At 50.8% G+C, this 12,681-nt stretch overlaps 2 protein-coding genes across 3 annotated transcripts; both read right to left on the reverse strand.

Moving 5' to 3' along the window:
• Window positions 1-511: 511 nt before the first annotated feature.
• On the reverse strand, window positions 512-6,619 carry wnt16 (wingless-type MMTV integration site family, member 16). 2 transcript variants are annotated; one of them, XM_054767631.1, is made up of 4 exons: window positions 4,584-6,619; window positions 1,509-1,735; window positions 1,134-1,423; window positions 512-1,050 (listed from the first exon to the last, which is right to left on the reverse strand). In XM_054767631.1, the coding sequence occupies exons 1-4, from the start codon at window positions 4,673-4,675 to the stop codon at window positions 589-591; spliced, it is 1,071 nt and encodes a 356-aa protein (XP_054623606.1). In that variant the 5' UTR covers window positions 4,676-6,619; the 3' UTR covers window positions 512-588. The 2 variants fall into 2 exon arrangements, with proteins under 2 accessions (XP_054623606.1, XP_054623607.1); XM_054767632.1 differs by lacking the exon at window positions 4,584-6,619 and adding an exon at window positions 2,239-3,230.
• Window positions 6,620-6,939: 320 nt separating this feature from the next.
• Window positions 6,940-12,614, reverse strand: cped1 (cadherin-like and PC-esterase domain containing 1). The gene is made up of 19 exons (XM_054767622.1): window positions 12,145-12,614; window positions 11,771-11,936; window positions 11,179-11,273; window positions 11,029-11,089; window positions 10,187-10,271; window positions 9,990-10,122; window positions 9,815-9,921; window positions 9,682-9,754; window positions 9,431-9,559; window positions 9,263-9,367; window positions 9,114-9,199; window positions 9,010-9,047; window positions 8,756-8,942; window positions 8,534-8,693; window positions 7,891-7,990; window positions 7,698-7,834; window positions 7,419-7,639; window positions 7,103-7,355; window positions 6,940-7,007 (listed from the first exon to the last, which is right to left on the reverse strand). The coding sequence occupies exons 1-18, from the start codon at window positions 12,319-12,321 to the stop codon at window positions 7,250-7,252; spliced, it is 2,166 nt and encodes a 721-aa protein (XP_054623597.1). The 5' UTR covers window positions 12,322-12,614; the 3' UTR covers window positions 6,940-7,007; window positions 7,103-7,249.
• Between the last annotated feature and the right edge of the window lie 67 nt (window positions 12,615-12,681).

The raw sequence follows: 12,681 nt of genomic DNA on the forward strand, positions 1-12,681 counted from the left end.
ACTCAGCCCCAAGACCACCAACCCCACCCTCAGGACCCCCAACATCCTGCCCCCCCCAAGTTTCCTGAAAAGACTAAAAGTGCTGACTTGCATGTTTTGTATGTTGGAAGTTAATCTTTAAAGATGCTCCTTTTACACACGCATGCATGCACACACACCCACACACAGTATAAATACCTGTCAGCTGTGTGTGTGTGTGTGTGTGTGTGTGCAGAGATAATAGCAGGATATCCTTGATTGGAAGTGTGTTGTTTGTCTTTCCTGGAACTTTGTGCTGAGTCATCAAACACGCTCTTCCTGATGCTGAGCAAGCATTTGCGTCTTCGCACATCACATTCCTTCCCAAACGTTCCCGGTGCTAAAGATGTGTGTGGTGGAACGAACCATCAATGAAAGGTGTTTCTGGTGTCCGCCGTGTGGCTGGGAATGGAACTGCACGCAAGACTTTTCGTCAATGGAAGCAAAATGATTTATTGTGAAAGTTGCTCATTTTGCACAAGTTTGACAAGTTTTTTCCAAGCAGGAAGAAGTCCAAGGGTAGGGGGCACGCCGACACAGTGCCCCCGGGTGACCGGCAGGGGAAGGCGCTCACTTGCAGGTGTGCGTGTCGCTCATGCTCTCGCAGCGCCTGCAGCGCACATAGCAGCACCACACAAACTTGCACGCGCACTGGTGCACATGGCGCTCCACGTGCGTGTTATAGCCCCGCCCGCAGCACAGCAGCTTGCAGCCGTCGGCCCCGCTGGAGGTGCGGTTGCAGCGGCGCCCGCTGGTGCCAAACACGCCCCAGCGGCGGTTCTCCAGGCAGTAGTTAGGCGACTTGTTGACAAAGACGAGCTGGTGTTTGTCCACCGGGGGGCGCCGCTGGGCCTCCTTCCTCCTGCTCTTCCTCCTACCGCCCGGCCACACCTGGACGCTGTGCTCGTAGCGCTCCTTCAGGTACTCGCCCACGTGAACGAACGGCGCCATGGTCCTCCAGCACGTCTTGACGGCGCATGAGCCCGACACGCCATGACAGCGGCAGTCGGTAGACATCGTCATGACGACAGCCTGTGAGGCGAACAACAACACGTTGAGATTTTGACTGGTGACCGCAACAAAACAAAGAAGAAGAAAAAGAAGGGGCGGCCGACCTGGCGCCCCGCCTCGCTGTTGTGCACATTCATGTTGAGGAGGGCGTGGCCTCTGGCGCCGGTCGATGCGTTCTTGGCGGTGTGATCGATGAACCTGCGGCTGAACCAAGTCCCGTACTGGACGTGGTCCGAGCAGCCCCCCCAGTGCCAGCCGTCGGTGGGGGAGCCCGCCCCCTTCAGGCGGGTGTCACAGCCGCATTCGCTCATGTTGCCGTGGCTACAGAAGCGTGTGACGGCGTGGACCAGCCCGGCGGCCATCACTGCATACAGGAAGGCGGTTTCTTTGGTTCCTGGGAGGAAGGAAGAATCTTTAACTGCTTTCCTTCAAAGTAAAAGTCACAAATACATGGTGAAATATGGCAACATGTTTCTCACCGCTCGTCAGCTCGTGGCCAAACACGGACGGGTGTTTGCAGGTGGAGCAGTTCCAGCGCTCGTGTCGGAACTGGTTCTGACACTCGCTGATGGCCAGCTGGGCCGCGTCTCGGATGCTCGGCACCAGGAAAGTCCTCTTCCGGCACATGTCCCTCTGGTGGGCACTCAGAGGAAGTTCGGAGCAGCTCGCCTCCTCGGCTTGACCCGCGGAACTCAGACCCAACAACCTGGCATGACCCACAATGAACTTAGACTAGAACCAGAACCATAGTTCCTTCAACAATACACTCGTCAAAGTGTATTGTGCCAGGGCACGCTACCAGGCTGGCACTTTTGGCTAGCGTTAGCACACTGATCTGTGCCAAAGCACGGTACACCTGTGACATGTGCAACATATCCAGTCATGCAATGATCCCAATGCAGGTTCCCCATCAGATTCACAACAGGAATTAAACACAAAGACTCAAAATCATCCACAAGTCAAACCCACGACACACTCTTGCGTGCGGAATAAACCCTTTCATTTCATTCATGCAGTCACTGTTTCCACACAGGGCCGTGTAGCTTTGGATGTTCTTATTCTTGTTCTTATAAGAAGAAAACTGCATTTTGTGTTTGGAAATATTTAAGAACTCAGGAAGGGGGCAAACACTTTTCCACACCCCTGTAAATATAGATATTGGATACTAGAAATAAACCCCCGCTCCACCCTTGAGCTTTCAACACTGACCTCAGTTGGGGTGTGAATAAACTTCAACTTTCACCGCCTTTTTACGCCACGCTACACTTCACCTCCTTCTTGGTTCTTCTTCTACGTCTTCTCATTCCTTCATTGACTTTCATGCACGCTCACCTCATGACAGCAAAGCACAGAAATACAATACACCAGAGACCGGATAGAGATAGAAGACATGGAAGACATTATAGGAATAGAAGACATAGAAGAAATGACAGAACTAGAATAGAAGACATTACAGAAATAGATGATATAGAAGACATTATAGAAATAGAAGCCCATCCATCCATTTTCTATGCCGCTTCTCCTCATTAGGGTTGCGGGGGCATGCTGGAGCCTATCCCAGGCGGGGTACACCCTGGACTGGTGTCCAGCCAATGGCAGGGTAAATAGAAGACATAGAAGAAAATATAGAAATAGAAGACATTATAGAAATAGAAGACATAGAAGAAAATATAGAAATAGAAGAAACCAACCAGAAAGCAACTAGATCTACCCCCCTCAACCCCCAAGCAAGCGGGATATATATATACAGTATACATACATACTGTATATATATATATACATTTACATACAGTAGTACCTGGCATAACGTAAACCTCCTTTTACGTAAATTCCACTGAACGTAAAGAATTGATGTCAGGTTTTTGCATCGTATTACGGAAGAAATTCCATAGAACGTAAAGCGTCAAGTCTGTGCAAGTTCAGAAATTCGATTTGTTTAGCGCTTGGTGACGCCTTCTGATGCTTCACGCTCTCATTGGCTGATTATCGGGGCACCGCCTACGCTCTCATCTCATTGGCTGACTTATCCAGCGGGTCTGTGTGTTTGTGTGAGACATGCTGCTCCCTTCAACCTCTCTTCCTCATCGTAGTCGCCCTTAAACTAGTTTGCAGGCATTTAAATCTCTTCTTAATGTTTTTACTTTTCTTTGTGTTAAAATTACCGTAATCATGGGCCCTAAACCAAGTGGAAGTGATAAGAAAAAACGGGAAAAGTTGTCAAACCAAGCAGGAAATGATCCACCAGAACACAACGCAGTATAGCCGGGACCTGCGGATACACTGGCAGCCCGGCTACATATGTATCGTACTTTATTGATCCCACAGCAGGGAAATTCACTTGTTACACCAGCAAGCAAGATACGCAAGTAAAGAGTACAGTGTAAAGAATACATAGTGACTACAACATGGTTCAGGTGGTGCAGGTGTTGTAGAGCCTGACAGCGGTCGGTAAGAAGGACCTGCGGAACCTCTCCTTCTTACACCGTGGGTGTAACAGTCTGCTGCTGAAGGAGCTGCTAAGGGAACCCACAGTGTCATGTAGCGGGTGAGAGGTTGTTTCTGCAGTGATGCAATGACAAATGAGCCACGGGCTGCAGATGGCCCCTGAGCAGCACTTTAAGCACCCCTACGTGTGTGGCTCTTGTTCCGGGTTGGGGTTGTGGCGTCGGCTTCATGAGCAAACCACAACTATTGTCTTGTTGTCTCAGCCGGATTTCAACCCTCGCCTTCCACGGCATAAAGGAAGCTAGGTAGCCATGAGGCTTACTGTTAGCACTACGACGACTGCTACTGGTGGGAGTGATATCTGTACGCTATGTACGCGTCACCAACAGTCACACCTTGTTGTCACGTGGTATCCATCCGCAATGGAAAGTAGAGCCCGTTTCATAACTTGGTGCTGTACGTTCCACATTGCAGTTCCGTGAATGCATCCTCATCACGTGTCGACACAACCAGTCAACTTCACGTTCCAAATAAAACACAAAACATAAAGTTAACTTTCGAAATAAAACACAACACATAAAGTTAACTTGAAAATTTGAAAAAGTTGTCAAAGCTCTTTGAGTTAACAAGGATTCTTGATCTGACAGAACCACAACGGGCTGCAGTGTGTTATCCAAGATATATTCACAATAATCATAAAAACCTTCATTTCGTGGCAGCTGCTTCTAATTAGTCACGCACACGTGCACGAGCCAATCCGTCATCCCATCTCATTATGAACTATTACAACTTATTACGCCACATTTGGAATATTAGCATTATTATTCCTATCACTAGAACTATTACCATTATAAACTGCTACATGATGACACAATTAGACGTTATTGCACAAGTATTACAAATTACTATGATTAGTAATAAAAAAGATATTAGTTGCCATTAGAATTACAAATGATTAGAAATCTTTCGAGTTATTAATCGTTAGAATTATTACAAGTGTTAGAAATTAATAATCATAGTTCTGATCATGATTAGTAGTTATACAGATATTGATGATTTCTGCATCGATATTTTTTGGGGGGGTGACGCGCGCGCGCGCGGGTACTCACATCCAGCTGGCCCCGCAGCTCAGCGGCCACACGCACACGCACAGCAGCAGCACGGTCAGCGTGCACACGCGTCGGACCCGGCTCGTCTCCATGTCTGCCGCGCGTCGTCTTCATGCGCGTGCGCGTGCGAGAGGCTGCACGGCGGCTTCCCGCGCTCCGGAGCGCCGCCGCCGCCGCTTCTGATCCAGAAGCAAATCCCGGACGAGACTGCCAGCGGGAGAAGAAGAAGCCGTCCGGGCCGCAAGAGTCCTCATTGGGCCAGCGTGGTGTCAGGAGCCGATGGCGTCACAACCCGACGCTCTGGCGCTAATGGCAGTCACGTGACCTGGCTGAAAGTTTACACCCAACTGCTGAAGATGAAAGAATCTTCTGCTTGGCACAATCTTACAAATATTGATATCATGCACAAATATTATGACTTATATTGATATCATACACAACATTTTACTAATGATAATATCATACACAAATATTTCTGATTATATCAATAATAATAAATATTACTGATATTGAAATCATAAACAAATATTACTAATACACAATTACTAATGATATCGGTATCATACACAAATATTACTGATGATATAGATGTCATACACAAATATTACTAATGATCTTACACAGATATACTTTTGTATACAAATGATACCAATATCATACACAAATACTTTTATATACAAATGATATCAATATCATACGACGTGTTACATTGAACAAGTAGAAAACACAACCTAGATAGAAAAGACAGTTGAGCATACATACAGTATATTCAACATGAACCTTATCAAATAGAAAACCATTATTTAGTTGTTTCCTCTGATTGGAAATATAGTTAGCGCACATAGAATTCATGATGTAGAATGCGGTCACAGCTCCAGGTCCTACGATCATCTAGGCCCATAATTCTTGGTTCATGTTTTAGATCATCTAGATCCACATTGTAGATCAGTCTAGGTCCAATTTATTGATGATCCTATGTCCATGATCTACATGATTCCACATGATGTTCTAGATGCCTAGCTCCATGATTGTAGGCCATGTCTAATTGTGCTAGGTCAATGTTGTAGTTGACTCTAGGTCCACGTGTAACGGATGCCAGCCAGTGAGGCTGTGCAAGTGTACGTTGGCAAACCTCACTCCCTCTGCCTTAAGAGCTGCGCTGAACACGCAGTCGACAGTCCAGACTTTTAGCCGTGTGGTCAGCGCTCTCGCCTCCCCTTACGAAGGTCCTGTGTTAAAGCCTCGGTGCAGGCAGTGTGAAACAGGGCGGGTTACACATGTACTAGATGACTGTAGGCCTATGGTACTAGGACTACGTACTAGATAGTCTAGGGCATGAGTCTACTGGGCTATGTCTAGGTCCATGTGTAGTTGTGTCTACATCAATGACTAGGCGAGTCTAGGTCCATGGGTCTAGGTCTACTAGGACCTATGTACTAGATGCCTAGGTCCATGATTTTAGGCCTTGTCTAATTGTGCTAGGTGAATGTTGTAGTTGACTGTAGGTCCATGTGTCTAGCTGATTCTAGGACCATGTACTAGATGACTGTAGGCCTATGGTACTAGGACTACGTACTAGATAGACCCAGTAGACTCATGGGCTTAGACTATGTCTAGGTCCATGATTGTGGGTCCATGTCTAGTTTTTTCTACATCAATGACTAGATGAGTCTAGGTCCATGGGTCTAGGTTTATGTACGAGATAGTCAAGGTCCATGAGTCTACTAGGTCTATATACTAGGTGTCTAGGTCCATGATTGTAGGCCATCTATTTGTGCTAGGTCAATGTTGTATATGAGTCTATGTCCATGTACTAGATGACTGTAGGTCTATGGGTCTAGGTCTACGTACTAGACAGTCTAGGCTCATGAGTTAACTGGGACTATGTCTAGATGTCTAGGTCCATGATTGTAGGTACATGTCTAATTGTTTCTAGATAAATGTCCTAGATGAGACTAGGTCCATGGGTCTAGGACTATGTACTAGATAGCCTTGGCAAATAGGGACTACTTGGTCTATGTTCTAGGTCAGTTTACGTCCTCGGACACAAGCGACTGAGCAGGATGTCGGTGTACACCTGGTTCACGGCTCCTGTTACGTGATAGGACGAGGTACTGGACTCCACCCTTGAGGGAGGGTCCATGGCGTCCGACTGGCTGCCAGGATGGTTCGTGCGGCGGGTTGACTCAGTCCAGAACTTGTCCACCTGGCAATCAGGACAAGTGTTGGTGTGGGATGGTGGAAGCGTGGCGGGACAGACAGGAAGTTGCCATTCACCTGGTGGAAGTGGCACGCACATCGGCCTGGCAGGAAGTCCTGGTACCGACCCATGGTGATGGCCAAGGTGTCAATCACCTCAAAGCCATGATGCTTTGCTGCGGAAATAATGTCCTGGTTCTCTTTGGACAGCTGTTGGATCTCCTTCTGAAAGATCCCAGAGAAGAAGAGAAGCGCCAGCACATCATCACAGCAACCAGGACGATAAGGCCAAACGTTTTTCGAAGGAAAACCGAACAAACCGGACTGCGAGATCGAATCCCGTCCACAGGAAGATGGAAGCCCATCCCCAAAGACTTGACCACCACTTGGACTCCACTGAGGGACTCGCTGAGGACAATTGAGGACACCTGAGTGACGCGGCTTCTCCAGGACAGTATTGGAACGGCTCACCTGTCCAGAACCTCTCGGACTGTCTGCAGGTGCTTGGTGTTGAGCCACTGGACTCCGCCCACCACCAACACAGTCAGGTTAGAGTTCACCAGAGGTCCTGACCTTTGGGGTGCACATGTACCACATTCAAAAAGGTCAAAGGTGAGAAAGAAGGTGTCTCCTCACCTGCGCAGCAGCCAGGTCAGCGCCTGCTTGAACGTGGGCCGATGCATGTGGTCCAACCAGAACTGAGGATAATACGAGTAGCTGACCCACGTGCGACCGTGGTTCAGGTTCTTGTAGACCAGCGTGTCATGGGCCTTGACCCAGTCCACCAAGCTGGAGTTGAGACGCTCCAGCAGGAAGTACATCATGCCCCGATTGGTCGAGTCACCGAGGAACAACACCTGCAGGGAGCAAGAGGGAAGGAAGCAAGGAAGCAAGGAAGGATGGATAAGACCTCACCTTCCTACGTGTCATACACTCCTGCAGCAGGGGGCGCTCCACCACTGGATGGGAACAGCCGTCTGGTTGCCAGGCAACCTCCCGCCAATCACACGTCCTGGTGTCAGAACAGCTGAGGCACGGAACCAGCCAGCGACCTGACACAAACGCCTCATCAGCAGCTGCTCACCTGCAGGTCAAGGCGGGAACGCACCTGCAACTTGCCCGGAAGTGCAGGCCGGAAGTGGACCGGCTGGTGTGGAAAAGGGTTCCAGACCACAGGAACGACCCGGAAGAACCACGAGTCCACAATCCTGAAAGACAGCCAAAGGACATTTCATCTCCTGATCCGTCTTTGTTTTTGGAAAGCTAAACTAAGCTAAGCTAAGCTAAGCTAAGTCAAAGTCGAAGTCTTCTTCTTTGGCGGGTGGTGTCAAAGGTCAAAAAAACCCAACCAGCTCAGCATGGGAGCCGCCACATCTGGCTCAGACTTCAGAGCAGACCCGCCGCCTCACACACACACCAGAACCACGCACACGCTCTCTGATCCGTGCCAGCATACACTCCTCCTCTTCTTCTGCTGCGGCGGCCGCCGCCTTCAACATGGCAGCGCCACATTCTGCACGCCAACGCCGCAGCTCGCAACAAAGTGACACAAGAAAACTTAACAGGGATTTTCTTGTTCGTACCTCAACTCAGCCAGAACCGTCAAACGGAACCACACGCATGAAGGCGCACACACGAACGAACATGTGCGCGCGCGCACACAGTGTTGATTTGAGTCTTTATAGATTTTCAGAACTTATCCATCAATAAAAAATAACTTCTACTTCTTGTGGGCCACTCAGCTGACTCACTTGTACGTAGCCGCAGGTCACATGATCTCCAAACATGGGCAGGCTGGGGCGGGCCTCGCGGAACACGTGCACGGTGTAGACCGCCAACGCTGTCTCGCCGCCATCCGCAACCAGGATGCTGATGCGGTTGCTTCCCAGGCCGACGGAGACGGTGGACACCCTGAGGATGGGAACCGCGTCACCCGCCTGAAGTGTGAGGTCAGCGGTTGGCACCGGTCTCACCTGGGCCCTTGCCGCTCGTCCACGTGGACGCTGCAGGCGGTGCCAGCGGGCTCCGCGCGGACCCGAATCATCAGCGTGTCAAAGGTCACGTCTGCATGGTACTCCTTCACGTGGGGGTTGAAGGGGGGGCTGAGGGTGAGGGGGGGGTCGGAGTAGATCTGTCGGAGACGGGCGTCCACACATGAACCTGAAAGCACAGGCAACCAATCACAAGGCGGAACGCCAGCATCGCTCCCGTCACGGCACCATCTCACCTGCGCTCCGACTGGCCGATGCGTGTGATTGGCCGCCCCTGCCGCACAAAGACCAGCTTGTTAGCACACGGACAATAACGGCGCCAAAGGAGAAAGAGCTTCACCTGCCGACAACGTAATGGCGAGCCACGGCAAGCAGCACATCAGACAGAGCGGTTGCACCGCAGGACGTGGACATGCTGGGACACACCTGCACGTATCACACGTCAACACGTCTTACTACTCCAAGACAATACCTCAGTCAAACGTTTACCATCTGGAAGGATGACGGCGCCGTCATGTGACCATGAAAGTCCCGCAGAAGAAGAAACTCATCCGCAGAGATCTTGACGCCGCTCGCCTCTGTGAAGACATCACGCTGATGGCGGGACAAATGTCACTCTCATCTCTGGACAAGCCCTACCAGTCACATGACCCTCACCTGCTCATCATCTGAATGCGTCTCTGAGGACAACAGGAAGTGAAGCGTGTCCTCCAGGATCAGGTCTCTGGTGACCTGTCTGTCAAACTCCTGGTCGCTGAGAGCCGAAAACGTCAAGCCAGCTTCCACCTGGACACGGACAGAACAATCAGAGGACACGCTGACCTCTGCTGGATGTTCTTGTGTACTTAAAGTGTGAAAACAAACAAGTCCTTTCAAAATAAAAACTGCCTAAGTTGAGAAGGTGGTACCTGTGTGACGAGCGGCGTGATGGAGCCGCTGACGTGTAGCGTGAAGGTGAGCAGCTGGTAACACAACACACACCTGAAACACACCGCCTGTCAATCATCACCAAGCTCCTCCTCCCACCTGCTGCATGTTTACCTGGTCAGCTTTTCAGCCTTCTCATTGGCTGACACTGCAGCCTTTAGCATCTGACCTATGACCCTCTTGGTTTGCCCCAAAGCCTTTGGCGAGAGGAAGCTGCCGAGCTGCAAGCACAGGACAGTGCTGACCAGCAGGGGACAGCGGTGTGCCGACACACACCTGACACAATTACCTGTGTAGCCCTTGACATCTGATTGGCTGTCACCACGGCAACGTCATGCAGGAAGGCTGTCAGCGGCCTTACGGAAGTCACTATGACGTATGCGTTCACCACGCCCACCGGGCCTGCTTCCACGGCGGACGCACTGTTGGAACATCTTATTAAACACATGCACACGCACACACATGCACAGACGCACAAGTGCACACCTGCCATCTCTGACGGGGCCCTGGGGGAAAGTCTGGTTCTGGTGGACGTGGCCACAAGCAGGAGGCATGTTGGGTAATCCACGTGCTGACAGACAAGAGGAAAACAAGCTCAAAAGGACAGAGTGAAGAATATTCCTTAATATTTCCACTTTATATCCATCCATTCTTTTTCCTCCGCTTTTCCGAGTACGGGTCACGGGGCCAGCAGTCTCAGTAGGGAAGTCCAGAATTCCTGGTCCCGGGCCACCTCCTCCAGAGGACACGAAGGCGTTCCCAGGCCAGCTGTGAGACATAATCCCTCCTGCGTGTCCTATAGGTCTGACCCGGGGCCTTCTCCTGGCTGGGCATGCCCAAAACACCTCACCAGGGAGGCTGAGAACCGTGATCCCTCTATCGTTGGAACACACCCTCCGTTTACCCTTCTTAAAAAGAGGGACCACCACCCCAGGCTTATAAAATCCAGGGGTACTGTTCCTGACTTCCACGTAATGCTGAAGAGACAAACAGACAGTCCACCAACATCCAGAGCCTTGAGGAGTCCAGGGCAAAACCTGTCCACCCCCAGAGCTTTGCGACTGAGGAGTTTTTTGATTACCTCAGCCACGGTGATGGACCTGCCCACGTTTGTATCCTCGGACTCTGCTTCAGCGGGGGTCTACTGAGTATTTATCAAGTTGAAACGACAAAAAGCGACTGAGGCTGCCGATAAAAACATCAACTTCATTTCTTGAAGGCACCTCTGATGCTGGACTACTTTTTCAGGCTGTCAGCCATGTTTTTTCAACCAGACTTAGCGGAACCAATGACCTCCATTTCAACTCCACTTTGGGAGGTCCGCTCACCTGTCAGCTGACACAGCGCTGACACAGACAGCGCCTCCACCAGGCCTGGCAGCAGGTTGACCTGACACACACACACACACACACGCAGATGAGCAGCACGTGACACGAGGGTGGGCTGTGATTGCCTGGCCCGTGTCCATGTGATCTCACCCTCTGGTGCGACCTGAGGTGCGAGAACGCGACCTTCCGCAGACAACTTCTCTCTGACGAGCTCAAACACAGCAGCAGGCTCCACGCACCTCCCCCTGCAACCATGGCCAAATACACAGGAAGTCAACGTCTGTTGTCGTTTAGTAGATAAAAGGCAAACGTCCTCTTTGACTCATCGGTGATTGACTTTTGGAGCACGTCATGATGTGTGTGTGTGTGTGTGTGTGTGTGTTCCAGAGCTTTCTTGCTGCTGGAGGAGAAAAACAGGAAGTAGCCTGTCAAAACAAAAGAGCTGAACTGAAGGTGGGAACATGTGGAAGCAATTTGGATCCATCCGGAGTGGTTGGACTTCTGTGAGGGTTTCCATGACGACGCGCGCGGGCACGCGCGCACACACACACACACACACAACAGCTGCTGCTGCCGAGTGCTCCATAAAACATTTGGAGTTTCTTTGTTGTGTCAGGTCAAAGGTGACATGTGTTTACCTGTTTAGGGTGAGCAGGCGTGCCTGTCAATCAACTGCAAGCTGCTTTTAGAACTCCACAACTCAATCTAACCTGCAAGCTTCCTGGATGTCGATTGACGGTACCTTGATCGTGCCGCAGGAAGCCGCTGGTCTCGAGGCAGGCGGACTCCTGGACCTCAAAGTCCAAGTCGCGCAGAACTCTGCCGTACAGCTGCACCTCGGTGTCAGCGCGTGGGTGTGAACCCATCAGAACCAAGGCCCGGCGCCGCCCGCTCGTCCTGCCGGACATCTGATAGGACAAATCAATGGAGATCCACCTTTGTTAACATGCTAGCTAAAGTCAAAATAGAACAACACCCAGCCCCCCCCTTAAACTTCAGCTGTTTTAACACTCAGTCACGTGCCCTGCTTGCTGTTCAAATTAAAAGATCAAATTAAACTTTCCCCCAAGGTTTTGATGCACGTGCACGAACGGAAACTCCACGCACGCAACTCACCTGCAGACTTTCCAGTACTTTCACCAAGTTCCGGGTGTCCTCTGTCAGGAGGTCCGGCGGCTGGCCGGACCGGAGCCGGTTCCGCTGGCCCGTGAGGCTCTGGTAGAAGAGGCAGCCCGCCGCTCCGAGCAGCACCAGCAGCGGACCGGAAAGGCCCCGGCGGCGGCGGCTCAGCATCTTCGCGCGACAGCTCTTCTCTTCTTCATCATCTTCATCTCCTCTTGCTGACAGCGCAGCTCAAACAGGACCGTCACCGGAACCATCTTGACAGCACAAGCAGGACGGGAGCGCGCGGTCCACTCAGTGCAGTTCCCTGTGGTTCTGATCCAACTGCGCTTCTTCCAGCCTTTTTTTTTTCTTGCTGTTCACTAGTTCGGACGGGCAACCGCCCCCGACCCCCCGGCTATTTCTGGAAACCACGCGCACACAAGATAGCGTGGTTTAATTGTCTAGTCAAGTGGGGGCGGGGCCAAACCCGCAAACTGACGTGCCACGTGGCAGTTTGATTGGATGAAAACAAAGCAGGAAATGATCTTT

The sequence above is a fragment of the Dunckerocampus dactyliophorus genome, chromosome 2 (genome assembly GCF_027744805.1).
Source record: "Dunckerocampus dactyliophorus isolate RoL2022-P2 chromosome 2, RoL_Ddac_1.1, whole genome shotgun sequence".
NCBI classification, from domain to species: Eukaryota; Metazoa; Chordata; class Actinopteri; order Syngnathiformes; family Syngnathidae; genus Dunckerocampus; species Dunckerocampus dactyliophorus.